We start from the raw sequence: 14481 nt of genomic DNA on the forward strand, positions 1-14481 counted from the left end.
TCGAGTGGAGGGTGATATATTAAACTGTCAATATCATTTTCTTGCCTAGTAAATATTAGATCTAGCACTGAAGGTACATCAAGTCCTCTTTTTCTGGTGGTTTCCCTCACATGTTGCGTTAGGAAAAACTCTTGCACGAGATCCAGGAGCTTTTGGTCCCAACAGCTTTCTTGGCTAATTATATCTAGAGTATTCCAATTTATATTTGTGTTGAAATCCCCAGTTAGTATAACTCTTTCCGATTTCTCTTCCATTTTATGTAGTAATGATCTTAAACTTTGAATTGTACTCTCTGCCAGGTCCTCATATTCGTCTCTTTCCCATGTGTTTGATCTGGGTGGCATGTACAAATTGGCTACAATTACTTCACCTTCAGATGTGTTGATTTCTACTGCAATCAGTTCTACTTGTGATGGTATATCTAGTTTTATTTCATTGACTTTTAGATTTTTCTTAGTTAATATTATAATTCCTCCTCCTTTTTTTAAATTTGTCTCTTCTCCATATATTGTATTCCTCTAAGTTTAGTATGTCACTGGATATCCTTGGTGTTAATTTTGTTTCAGTTAGGCATATTATTTGTGGTTGATTTTCTCTGACATAATCATTCATCTCTAGTAATTTAGATACCATTCCATCCACATCTGAGTACATCAACTTTATCATCTTGTTTATATACTTGTCATGACATGGTTCTACTACCTTCCTCCTTTTTATTCCATCCTGTTTGTGTACCACTTTCGTACCTGCAATCCTATTACTTTGTAAAAAAAATTTCTTCTTCTCCTCTTCTGAGCTTCCCTCATTTTTTGTTTTTGCTTCCTCCCTTTTCTCTTTCAGTAATTCCAGTTCCTCTTGTGTTAGGCATCTTTTTATCCATACATTTTTGAACTCCTCTTTTTCCATCAGATTCTTTGCATTTTTTAGTATCTCTTCCACAGTGTTTACACTCTGGAAAGTCACCTTTAGAGGTCTTGTCTTGCTTTTCTCGTATTTCCCTAACTTTTTGTGTTCCTCTATGTCTTTACTACAGATTTCCTCTGATACTTCTTTCAGTAAGCTCATTACATTTGCCATCTCCTTTTTGTCTCTTGTGATCTTGTTTTTTACTTCTTCCTCTTCTATACCAGTGATTACTATAGATTTGTTTATATATACTGAATCTCTGACTAACTTTGGATTGTTTTGGAGTATTCTTTTCACTTCCTTTTTAATGCTTTTTTCCTCCACCCTTGTTTCTAAGCCTTTCTTTACTTTCACCATTTCAGCATACGTGGTTTCCACATCATTTTTGTAGCTCTGCACAGCTTCATTCACCTGTGTTATCTTCTCCTCAATATCACTGCTCTGGTCAATAAGACTGCTTACTTGCCTAATTGTCTCTGTGTCATTTTTGAACTCTTCCATAACACTCTCGTGATTGACTACTGTACTTGCCATTTCACTCATTTTCTTCCTAAGTGTACTCAATTCCACTGTTAGTCCACTGATGGTTGTGTCTTTCTTATTGACCTCCCTTCCTAGTTTTTCTATTTCTTCCTTTTGCAAGTGCATCTGCTTCTTTATTTCATCAATTTCATTTTTGAAAGCCATTTCTATTTTGTGTACACGTTCAACCAGTCTATTGTGAGTCTCCACTTCAACCAGTTCTTGGTAGAAATCATCATTTTGCTTTTTACCTTTATCCCTTTTCCTTTCCAAATTTGCTTTACTATAGTATGTATCCATTTTGCAATACTAAAAGAACAGAGTATGTACTTACAGAGTATGTACACTTTCCCCATGTTGCTGTAGTCTAAACAAACCTCAGCTGACTCAGCGCATTTTTTCCTCTTGGTTCTCTTTTCTGTTTGAACAAGTCTTGTTTAAACTTATTATTTTTTTCCTTTTAATAATGAAAAATCATTTAGTCTAACCTGGTACAGAGCTTGACTCATACAAAGATAGTAATTTAGGTAATGCCACTGGCCGTGTTGGTTCGGTATGGAGCGCTGATGTCGGACGTCTGCCTCAATTGACTCCCCTCTGTGTGTGTGTGTGATCTGTCAGTGCGTCCTGTGGGTGATGGCCCCGACAAAAAGTGCTTGCAGGCATTTCTGTTCATACTCAGTAACAATCTCTTTCTCCAGGGCACAACACACTCCCTCAGATATTCTGGCACATTACACTATTCCTCCCCATGTTCTTGGTCACCCTCTCCTCCTTCCACCCACAACACTTTCGTACACCCTCATTATCATAACCTTCCAGATTCAATCCAAAAGCGATTCCGGACCTTTCCCAAATGCAGCCCTTGACCCCTTCATTCCGCTGACACTTCTCGTAGTTATTTTTGCTAATACAGTATAAGATGCCTTCACTCAGCCTCTCATCGCCAAGGGGTTAATAATGCTGTATGAGTGTATGTGATCCCCAGGGTTCATGAATTTCTTGTAAGGTGTTTAAAACCTTCTGACAGCAGCAAGAATATTACATACAAGTAGTCAACGTATCGAAGGGATTACCATTTCCTCAAATTTATAACAATCAACCAGTACTGCTCCAAAATCAGTAACAGTCCACTGCATGCACCTCTAAATCACTATAACCAATACTGCATAATCACTGACAATCCCAGTTTTACACCATCCTAGCTCTTAACACCTTCGATCGGATGCCGTGTTTTTATATATTATTCTTGGAACAAAGAGTTAATTATATGAGTACAGGAAAGTGACCTGGTAGTGAAGATTAATGAAGTCTGTATCAAACCAATTCCTTTGATGAAATCTCTCCCAAACTGAATAATAATCGTCCGCAGAGAGTAAGAATATAGTACAAAAAGATGTCATCATACTGAAGGGGCTAAACATGCCTTATATTTTGTGCGTCTTAACCTTAACCTCACTCTTAATCCCTATAATACGATGATATCTCGTCCATCTCTGCTATCTCCACAAGATTTATTCAGATGATCCTTTTTTTTTTTTTTTTTTTTACCCGAAGGGGATAGGTATACAGTACAGTAGGCTTCGTTAACTCCTTCAACACACCCAGAATGAATACAAACGTGTGGACGATATACGTTAAGCCAATACGTCCTTTTGGGTTAACTGCCTCAAAATCAATGACTGTCTAAAATACCCTAATCAATCCCCAGAAACAACCTTAATATTCATCATGATTCTAGTTTTCACTCAGACCTAACCCTAAACCTTCTTCTATTCTGTTATAAGTTTATTTATACTTTCCTCAAAATTCTTATCACATTATCGATAATCAACGAAAATTTATATAAAATCTCTGAGTGCCAATCACGGCTCTTACTCCAGACACCCAACCTACACCTTAGGATTCCCTTAAAACCAATGGAAACCTTCTAAAGAAACCAATCTAATTCTTAAAATTCCCTTAAAATCTTTGAGTCATCCAAAATTCAACTACTCGTACGTATACTGTATATATATATATATATATATATATATATATATATATATATATATATATATATATATATATATATATATGAAATTAACTGCCAATCCCGTACCTATTTCCAGTCACTTAATCCAGTCCTTAAAATGACTTTAAATTAGCGCCAGTCCCGATGTCACATGCACCAAGTTCGTGCACGCACAAAGTGCCTTATGCACACCTATAGTTAAGTATGGAGATATGCTACAGAACACTTTGAGTATAGGGTCGGTTGGTGCAAGAACAAAGCTCCTAATGCACAAAGTAATATAACTAACACACCACTGTATTTAGGCGTATCCTACAAATTGGCAACTTTCTGTGATAGAGACAATTTGTGTGAATATAATTATAGAACTGTCCCTCTGTCCACCATACAGTATCACCTACTTCTGATTATATGCCCAATGACGAGGAAAAAGGAATATGGTACTTCAGTGCATAGAGTACTTAGTGCATGCAGGCACTGAGTGCATGTGACACTGGACCACACCACATTTCTGCCCTTAAACACTCCATGAAAATATAAATCAATATCCGAAACGTCCAAACTTAACCTTTAAAAATCACTTAATCTCTTCAATCCGACAACGTTTTCATTATTTCATTCTTGTTATCTCTACACGACTGCATTCAGCTAAAAAAAAATATGTTGTGGTTCAAGGGTTAATTAATGCTATATCACCACTACAATTCGAAATTTTCCCCAGACCTGAATCAGATCATCTGTGGCAGCAAAAACATAACGTAAAATACACCATTCGATTAGGAGTTTTGTAATCAACGCTGATAAACTATAGCTCCAGTAAAATCAAGGTGACACACATTTCTTACTCCAAGCACTCAACCTGGCCCTTAATATTCCTTAAAATCAATGCCAATCTCTAGTTTCACCTCAATATCCATAACATTACCCAAAACTGTAAAATCAGTGCTAATTCCACTTTGCTGTTGTTGTAACCCAGGTCTTAAAACTCTCTTAATATTAAAATCAATATCGGAAGTACCCCAAGATTCAGGTAAAATCAATAACAATCTCTGAAACATCCCAACATAACCTTGAGAGTTTCCTAAATTTTAATAGTCATGTTAATTACCTCTCTACTGTACACTCCATAAATCTGTCTTAAATAATCTCTGGAATGCCTAACATAACAATTAAAATTCCTATCCTCTAAACTGGCCCTACACAACCCTCAACATTTAAGATCAATGACAATCTCTTAAATACTCTAGATAGGCCTTATTTTTACTACAATATAAGCTAATACCACCTCTGAAATACCACATCATGGCTCCTGAAATTTCCTTAAGTAAACAGTCTCTACAGCCACCAACACAGCCCGTAAAATCCTTTTTAAATCAATGTCAGTCTCCGAAATACAATGCACAGTCCTTGGAAATCATTTAAAACCAGCGCTAATATCGGAACTATCCCTCCATAGCCCTTAGAATGATTATACCTTAGAATCAACAGGCCATACAAAACTGAACTACATAAAATCAATATCGACCAATCCCACATCTTACACAGCTAATTAACCCAACCCCTAAACTGTTGCAACCGCTTGACTGTGTCGAGCTTATAGAGTTCCGTACAATCATCCATCGCAAGCTGGAATATAACAGAGTTTTTTACACTCAACCGTAACATTAATGACGAACTTTTACTATTTTCTATGGCCTTGGTTTCTCTTGAGCACAGTTAAATCGGCTGACGTCTTCCAAAACAGAAGGCAAAATAGGTAATACACAGCTATCTATCTCCGTAATCATGGAGGGGATGGTGACAAATAAAATATCCTCTGTCACCCTCCCCTCCGTCATCAGGCTGCCCTACTTCCAACTCATGGGTAAAGGGGTACAAATGAGTGACCATCAATCTTACCGCAGTCCTTGTCGGGTATGTTGCCGTTGGGTTCGATCCGGTCCAGATATTCGTCCGAGAACCCGTTGATCTTCATACCGGACACGGACACCTCCTCGTCCTCGTCGTCGTTCTTGGAGATGGCTGCATGGGTGGAAGCAGAGACAGGTTAGCACAAGCAATGGACTGATTAATTCATTACCTACCATCACCTAACATTTTATTTTATTCTTGCTGTTTGCACACAATTTTATTCAACGTGCTACCAACCTTTACTTCTGTACAGTTAGCGCAAATATATAACTACTCCAGTTCGAAAAATTTCTCTGAAGCTGACAAAGTCGTCTGGCGGTAGGAAACAATTATAATACGTCAATGAAGTAAAGGGACTACCTCAGGGACTGGGCATATTAACCAGAGCAGTGGACATACTGACTGTGGGTCTGAGCATATGAAAGGCTGGACTGGACAGGATCGCATGTCTCTTGAAAATCTAGCTGCCGGTAAGCAGTTATATTTAGGGTAAGAGAAGCCGGTCGTTGTGACGGGATAAATTCAACCAGTGTATATCCAAGATGCAGTACAGTACAAGAGGTCTGTTGTAAGCAGAATATAACGATACAGCGGCACACGGAAAACAACTCTGATGGCCATTGTACTTCACTGTACAATAAATTTCTGTGTTTTAACAATAACCTCTGCACTAACAGACGTCTCCCTAAGTTGAATAAAGTCATCTGGCAGCAGCAGTACAATATATTACATAAGACGCATTCTCCTTATGTGAATTAATGGACACTGTTTATAACCCCTTTGTTAAAAAGTCTCCTCTAAGCTGAATAAAACTGCCTGGCGAGAGCAAAACTAAAATGTCCAAAAGTCATCGTGCTGTAGATATCTAATGTAGATTATTTGTAACACTTTTACTCGTAGACGTGGTGAACGGCTGAGTAAATCCGACAGTTGACAGCAGGAAAAAATATACAACACGTCATGGTACTGAAAGGGGAATCAGTGATCATTATCACCCAATTTCTACGAGGTATCTCTTCCAATCTAAATATGACCGTTTGGTGGTAACAAGAAGGAAATATAAAAGGTGTCATGGTGCTGGCAGAGTCACTGGAGATGACACGGAGCCTGCTGGTTTCGTCCATCTTAAACTTGCCACATTTTCGTCATTTCGCAGCTTATTTCACGTAGATCAATGGCAGAATAAGACATACTACGCCTGTACATACTATACATGACAATTCCTTGTGACGAGCATCATTTTATAAAGTCCATATCTGCTAAGCCTCAGCATTTTTTTGTATGAAGATATGGTAATATTTGGCCCAGTACACAGAGTAGAGTCGTTATTTTATTTTTATTTATTTTTTTATTTTTTATTTTTTTTTTGAGGGCAGGTACTCCAAAAATATTATGGATTTGGCATCGCGAATCCCGTCATAAACTCATTTAAGTTTTCATGTCTATTACATACTGGCCACGGTAAAATATCTTGACCTCATCTTTATTAATATTCTTAGAGATAAGCTGGCATTCTGAACGTTTGCATGCAGGGAGCAGGGAGTAAGACGATTCGATGCAGGCCGAGTCGGGTCAGTTCGAGCAGGTTCATGAGAGGTGCTTTGCGAGCACCACCGAATCCTACGTTTCGACTTCAGGACGCACAAATGTACGTACCTCGCAGTATTATTATTATTATTATTATTATTATTATTATTATTATCATCGCCCCCCTTTACAAGGAGAAGCGATAGTGTTTTTGCCCACCTGTGTGTGTGTGTGTGTGTGTGTGTGTGTGTGTGTGTGTGGTGTGTTCCCATTATATTTCACCTTCACGGTATCAAGATATGGCCAAAATCTTGGCGGAGTTCAAAAATGGGTGCTTGGGGTCAAGGTCAAGGTCACCCAAAATGGCTCCCAAAGGTCAACTAGTTTTTATCGTCGCCTTTACCACCATTAGGCCTATATCTAATGAAAGGTTTGAGCTACCAACATGAAACCCACAAGTTATCAAGATATGGCCAAAATTGTGGACTTGGCCAACAGCATATTCTGGCGGGCGATTGGCATTCGGGACCCGAATGCTTTATTATCATTATTATTATTATTACTATCGCTATTATTATCATTAGTGGTAGTAGTATTAGTAGTAGTAGTAGTAGTAGAGGACCCTGTTTACTCAGCTCTCATAGCTGGAGTCAAGAAACATTTGAATTAAGGCTGCTAATTGGTTGATGTAACACTGAGGAGCGTGGGAAATCTACAGCTCTTCTTATTTTATCACATATATATTTCTATTTGTAAATAGCTTGCAATATAAGCAGCCAGTTTAAATATGGAACAATTTCCGAAGTTAAAGAGGTTAAAATTAGTTTTAAAAGTTTACCGCTATCTGAGAAAATTAAAGATGATTTTAAAGTTTTATAAAACAATGAGTGACATTTGAAGTAAATTATCAACCAACGGTGTACGATGTACACCTACAGTGCGTCCGCACGTTGCACTATATAAACCCACGGTGTACACCTACGTCCGCATGTTGCACTTTATGTGCCTGCATTTACTTCAAATCGCTCATCGCTTTAATTAACACTTCAGTGTTAAGAAATGTTCAGCTTGGGCTGTAAAAACGTATCCCTCACCATTTGGGGGGATCTCTGTAGGCTACCATAGTACAGGCTGGAGTGTAAAAAAAAAGTGTCCTTCACCATTTGAGGAGATCTCAATATCAGTTCCCAGGTGCATTAGTATATGTTGATGACTACACATTGGAACATTTGCAATGTAATCGATTCAGTAGTTTGTGTTGCGCAGTAAAGCAAATTTTGAAAAAAAAAAAAAAATAAATAAATAAATAAATAGCCTAGAGGGCGCTAGTGCTCAGAAAAAAAAAAAAATGTGCCAAATGAAACTTGTAACCAAGATACATCACTTCTGAAAATTGCAAGTCTCTTTCGAAAGGTCTTGGAATGCCAGCCTTCTAGATCTTCTCCCCCACCCCCCCTTAAAAAGGGAATAATATCTACAATATCAGTAAGAATCCCACAGAATGTGGAGTTCTTAACAATAATAATAATAATAATAATAATAGCAGCAACAATACAAATAATAATAATAGTTACTCTATCACGAAAAACAACACAGGCACGTCATACAATGAAATCTGATATTCTCTACTTCCCCTCCCCCCCCCTCTCTCTCTCTCTCTCTCTCTCTCTCTCTCTCTCTCTCTCTCGATCCTAGCCTCGCACACCTGTCTCACAACGGGTGTAGTATAGGATCGGGCGTTACCGTTTTTAATGCAATTTCACTGTGAAAGGTCTGTCCACAACTGAATGAAATTATTTGGTGGGAGCAAAAATAATACATAAAAGAAGGCAATGCAGGGACCTCTAAATCCTACTTCTCTCACGGTTTTACATCAGCATTGGTCTAGCTTTCCTGTTCCCACATACTCCACTTCTATACATTTTTCTCACAACAGTGTAATACCAGAATCGGTTATATTTATGATAGCGTTTTTCCCCTAATATTTCTCCCTCCATACGACTTTTATTCAACCTAAGATAACTCAGACAGTGGAAGTAGGTCTGGATGACAGTTAAAAGGGCATCAGCTTAACCCTGACTGCGGGATATGCCACTGTGGAGGGTAAATGAGTCACCCCCTCCTCGATGAACGGTAAAGCAGCCCATGTTCTTTACACATTCCTTACTGTTTCTTTCTTTTTAATATTTAAATTGAGAGAGAGAGAGAGAGAGAGAGAGAGAGAGAGAGAGAGAGAGAGAGAGAGAGAGAGAGAGAGAGAGAGAGAGAGAGAGAGACGGGAGGAGGGGGAAATAAAATGAGGAAAGGTGACAGGCAATCAAGCACGAGGAGGGAAGGAAGAAGAAAGACGACAGAAAGACAGCGAGGGAGGGACTGCGAGAGAGGGAGAGAATAACAGGACAGGAAGGGAGAGGCGGGAGAGGAGGAAGGGAGGGAAGTGGAGAAAAGACTAAGAGAAGGAAGGAAGAAAGGAGGACGAAAAAGGGAGGACCAAGGACTACAGGGAAAAGGGACAGGCAGGGAAGGAAGGAGGGAAGGAGGGAAGGAAGGAAGGAAGGAACGAACGAACGAACGAAGGAAGGAAGGAAGGAACGATGGTAGGAGAGAAGGATGGGAGGGAGGAGAAAAGGACGAGGGAAGGAAAAAAGAAAGGACGAAAGGACGAGGGATGGAAGGAAGGAAGGACGAAAGGACGAGGGATGGAAGGATGGAAAGAAGGAAAAGAAAAGGGAAGGACCGAAGGAGAAAAGAACACGGGAGGGACGGAGGGAGGGGTAAGGGACGACGGAAGAAGAGAAGTGGAGGGGTAAGGAACGAGGAGAGGAAGAGGGAGTGTACACAGGAATGCAACCCTTTCTGTTATGGGGTGGGCTATAACTAACGTAATTATTTTACGAGTTAAAGACAATGATACCAAATCAGGAAGGCTCCCTTCTCCACCACCAAACCTTTCACACAAAACCAGTAGTATTGAATGCGAAAGACGTCCATGTAGGATAAAGCAGATGTGCAGTTTCTTCTAGGCATTCAGGGAAATCATGGAAACTACATACCCAATCCCGTGAGATGCATGTCAATTTCGTTTCGGTCCACGGGGTCGCTTTTTCTGTTCATTTTTGGCTTAGGGAAAAGAGTCTGACCCCCCCAAGAATCACTAGGGGGGGGGGTCATGCTCCCCAGATATCGCGTTACAGACAACAGTCCATTGCACAGCAGGCACTACGATACTGACGCCATATCTGGAATTACTTCACAAGTCTTTAGTTTTTAAATGTCCTGAGGAGGGAAGGCCTCCTTAAAATGAGGGCTGGCAAACTGTATAAATATAGCGGAAGACATTCCCAGTAACCAAACACACTCACCTGGGGAATGTCATTCAAATTTTTCCTCTATTTCTGATCATTTTTGTTTATTTTTTATTGCACTACAGATGAGAGTCCACTGTACGACATGTACTAAAATATGAAAGCCATGTCTGCCTTCCTTTCACTATTTCTGAGAATTTCATTTTCTGGAGAATGGACTGACCCCCTTAGCATAATAGCTGGAAATCTGTTTATATTGGACCACCTTCAGAGTAACCACACGAACTCACCTGGACCGTTTTATTCAAAACTTTCTTTCTATTTATTATTATTTTTTTAATTTATTATTATTTTTTTTTTACATTTGGTAGGGGACTGACCTGAACCAAGAATCATGGGGGAAGAGAGTCATACTCCCCTAAATATCAATGCGTAGTTTCCTTTTGTGCATTCAGAGAAAACATGACAACTGCATATCTAATCTTCTTTTTATGCAAGGATGAAGGAACCAGAGGCCAGGAGCCGGCAAACTGCTCCCTCCAAGAATAAAGAAAAACAAGATAACAGAGAGCCAAATTCAAGATCCATACATTTTGAGATGTCTGGGCATAGTGCGTTTGAAAGACGAGATCACAGAAAGTTGGAAATACAGACAGAAGGACACAGTTCTAGAGCTGACCTGATGCATACAAGAAGAACTGGGAGTATCTGTTAACTCTTGTAATAGATAGCTGGACAGGAAAGGGACGAGAGTTTGTTGCTAAACGGGTGCAAGGAGCCCACTGCATTGGTCGAGGATGGAAGCAGACAGTTCAGAGGACCATTGACCATTGAAGTAGTGGCAGAAGAGAGATAAAGATGCAACAGTGCGGCAAAGAGACAGACGCTGAAGGAAGCTGGTAAAAGGAGGAGAGTTAATAAGACGAAAAGCCTTTGATTCCACCTTGTTGATAAGAGCTGTATGTGGGCAGCCATCCCACACGTGAAAGTTGTACTCTACACAGGGTTGAATAACACATGTGAACCCTGCAGGGGTAAAGAAGGCATGGAATCAGCTTAGCACACGTAATCTCTTGGAAGCAGATTTTGCAAGAGGTAATATAATCTTTCCAAGATAAATCCCGAGAGAATGAAACCCCAAGTATGTTTAAAGATGATGCAGGACTTAAGTGGGCAGTGTTAAAAACTATAAGATACTCCTGCAGAAGACTCTGTTGGGTTCAGAAATGTAAGAACTGAGTTTCTGATGATGTAAAAACAAGATTACTTTTACCCAAATCAAAGAAATGAGCCAAGTCAGACCTTAGGCTAGGTGTTCCATTGCCTCATCCCTTGTTTGCTGTAGTACCGGTAACTACTGAGATGGATGCTGCATGAAGCAAATGGAAAGATGAAGAGTGGAGTCATCACCGTATGAGTGGACAGGGTTAGATGTACAGCTTAGGTCAGTGATGAACAGATGGAAGAGAGTTGGTGACACGACAGAGCCCTGAGGAACACCACTCTTAATAGCTCTAGGAAATGTACGGTGGCCATCTACAGCAGCAGCAGCTACAGAATGATCAGAAAGGAAGCTACAGATGAAGGCACAGATAGAAGGACTGAAACCGTAAAAGGGCAGTCTGGAAATTAAAGATTTATGTCAGACTCGATCGACAGCCTTTGAGATGTCAGGTGCAATGGAAAAGCTTTCGTCAAAGTCCCGAAAGGAGGATGGCCAGGAGTCTGAAAGGTAGGTGAGAAGATCGCCAGTGGAGCATCCCTGGTGGAACCCATACTGACGATCAGAAAGAAGGTTGTGACACGAAAAGTTTTTTTTTTTTTTTTTAGAAGACTTTAAAAATTTAGAAACTGGGGATGCTAAATCAATTGGGCGATAGTCTGGGGGCTGGGAATGGTTACCCTTCTTTGGGACAGGCTGAATGAGAGCAAACTTCCAGCAAGAAGGAAAGGTACACGTTGAGAGATAAAGGAGAAGGAGTTTACCTAAGCAGGGTGTAAGAAGAGAAGCACAGTTCTTGAGGACAACAGGAGGGACTCCATCAGGCACATATGTCTTGTTAGTACTGAGGCCAGTGATGGCAGAGAATGCATCAACTGAAGAAATTTTGATATCAGCCATGAGGAAGTCAGAGGGGGAAATGATGGAGGAACATCACCAGAAACATCCAAGGTGGAATAGGAGGAGGAAGTATGGGCAAAGAGTTCTGCTTTATCAGTAGAAGAAAAAGCTACAGAGCCGTCAAAGTGGAATATGAGGTAAAGTTGTTAGAAAAGTTTTTGGCAAACTGCCAGAGAGTGGAAAGAATTTGAGTTGGAGAGTTCAAAGCATTTAGTACGAAAGAAATTATTTTTAGCAGGGTGAAGGACTGACTCGGCAATATTCCAAGCATAAACGAGATGAGATTCAGGGGTACGTTGGCCCTGGTACCTTTTGTTGGCCTTCTTGTTGTGGACAGCATCAGAACAAGCGTGATTAAACCAAGTTTTTTTTTGCACTAGTCACAGGATATGAGAAAGGCATGTAAGCTTCCATGCCCGAGAGAATAAACTCCATAATGTACAAAGCACACTCATCATAATTATTCCAGGGAAAATCAAATAAGCACTGCCTGAAGGCCTCCCAATCAGCAGCTCCAACATGCCACAGCCGTCTTTTCTAAACAGGGTCCGCAGTCCTTACTGGAGTGATAGGACAGGTTAAGGTGATAAGTTTGCGATCAGAGGAGCCTAACGGAGAGAAAAGATTAACTGCATAAGTGAAAGGATTAATTGCAAGGAAGAGGTCATGTATGTTAGAAATCTCTCCAAGGCAGCCAGGGATACAGGTAGGGTGCTGTACAAGCTGCTTCAGGTTATTAAGGACAGAAAAGATGTAGGCTTGTTCACCAGGAGGATCAGTGAATGGAGAGGAGAGCCAAAGGTGGTTGTAAACATCGAAATCGCCTACACTGAAGACTTTTGAGAAAGGAGAGATTCATAGGAAGTGTTCCATTTTAGAAATACGTTAATTAAAAAATTTTAAATACGTTAATTAATTTTTTTTTTCATAATCAGTAGAATTAGAGGATAAGTAAGCAGCAGTGATATAATTAGTTAGAGAATGACAGGATAGCCGAAGCCAGAGAGTACAGAATTCAGAAGATTCAAGTTGAGGAACACGAGAGCAAGGTAGGTTGTTGCATACATAAACACAACAGCGACCTTTGGCTTTGAAATGAAAACAAAGAAAGTAGGAGGATACAGAGAAGGGTTTGCTATTAGTCGCCTCATTGACCTGAGTCTCAGTGAGGAAGAAAAGGTGAGGTTTAGAGGAGGAAAGGTGGTGTTCAACAGAAAGTTAGAGGAAAGGCCATAAATGTTGCAGAAATGAAGAAGGGAGTCGCACAGTGGTTCCAGGCATTACGCTTGGTCGTCACCGGGAGAGGGGCAGATGGTGAGGGCTTTGATGGTACCCATCCTTGGGAACTGCAAGGCTTGGTGTTGGGATGCCATTTTTTTTTCTGAATAGGAAGTAGAGTGTGTAATGTGCATGTAGTTTGGTGTTGTCTTGGAGAGCATGCTGACCTACTCTCTGTGTTACTGAAACACTGAAAAAATTTAGCAAAGTGGGATGGTCAGTTGCTAGTTCCAAGGGCAAATGAAACAGTAGTTCCAGCTCTCCCTGATATCAGCTTTACATCCACCATGGGGGTATTGTCCTGCTTGACTGGTGCCACAGTCTACCCCCTGATATGTATGCTGATTTCGTTCAAATCCATGTGCTCACTTTCCTCTATTTCTGAGTGCTTTTATTTTGGAACGGGGCTGACCCTTGAAGAATCATTAGGGGTTCATGGTCTCCAAATATTGCATTGTGGATAAGAGTCCATTACAAAGCAAGTAATATCAATACAATATCTGCCCTCCTTTCACTATTTCCCAGAACTTGTTATTACGTGAGGGGGGCTGAACCCCCTAAAATCAAGGTTGGAAAATTGTGTATAGTGGAAAACCTTCCAAGTAACCAAATGACGTCACCTGGGAGTTTCATTCAAGTATTTTCCCCATTTCTGATAGTTTTTATTAAGGGGAAGGAGCTGAACCCCCCCCCCCTCCTCCCAAGAACCACTGAGGGAGTCATGCTCCAAAATTATCACACTTTGGATGAAAGTTCATTATACAATACGTACGGTACTAAGATATCAAAATCATATCTGCGTCCTTTCCCCTACTTTATATCCTTTATAAATTTTGGAGGGGGGCTGACCTTCCTAAAAATTAAGGTGAAAAGTTTTATATACCGTAGTGGACATT

At 40.1% G+C, this 14481-nt stretch overlaps 1 protein-coding gene across 1 annotated transcript in view; it reads right to left on the bottom strand.

Annotated features, from left to right (window-relative positions):
- The window catches only part of Eip63E (cyclin dependent kinase Eip63E), a gene marked incomplete at its 5' end in the record, with an annotated part of 709236 nt that overhangs the window by 378095 nt on the left and 316660 nt on the right, over positions 1-14481 (bottom strand). Inside the window, one exon of the mRNA XM_080266993.1 lies at positions 5342-5464. Coding sequence (XP_080123119.1) covers positions 5342-5464 — 123 coding nt within the window. The remainder of the gene's footprint in view (positions 1-5341; positions 5465-14481) is intronic.

Source organism: Coenobita brevimanus, chromosome 23, assembly GCF_032717465.1.
Source record: "Coenobita brevimanus isolate Jiangsu-jjx chromosome 23, ASM3271746v2, whole genome shotgun sequence".
In the NCBI taxonomy this organism is placed as follows: Eukaryota; Metazoa; Arthropoda; class Malacostraca; order Decapoda; family Coenobitidae; genus Coenobita; species Coenobita brevimanus.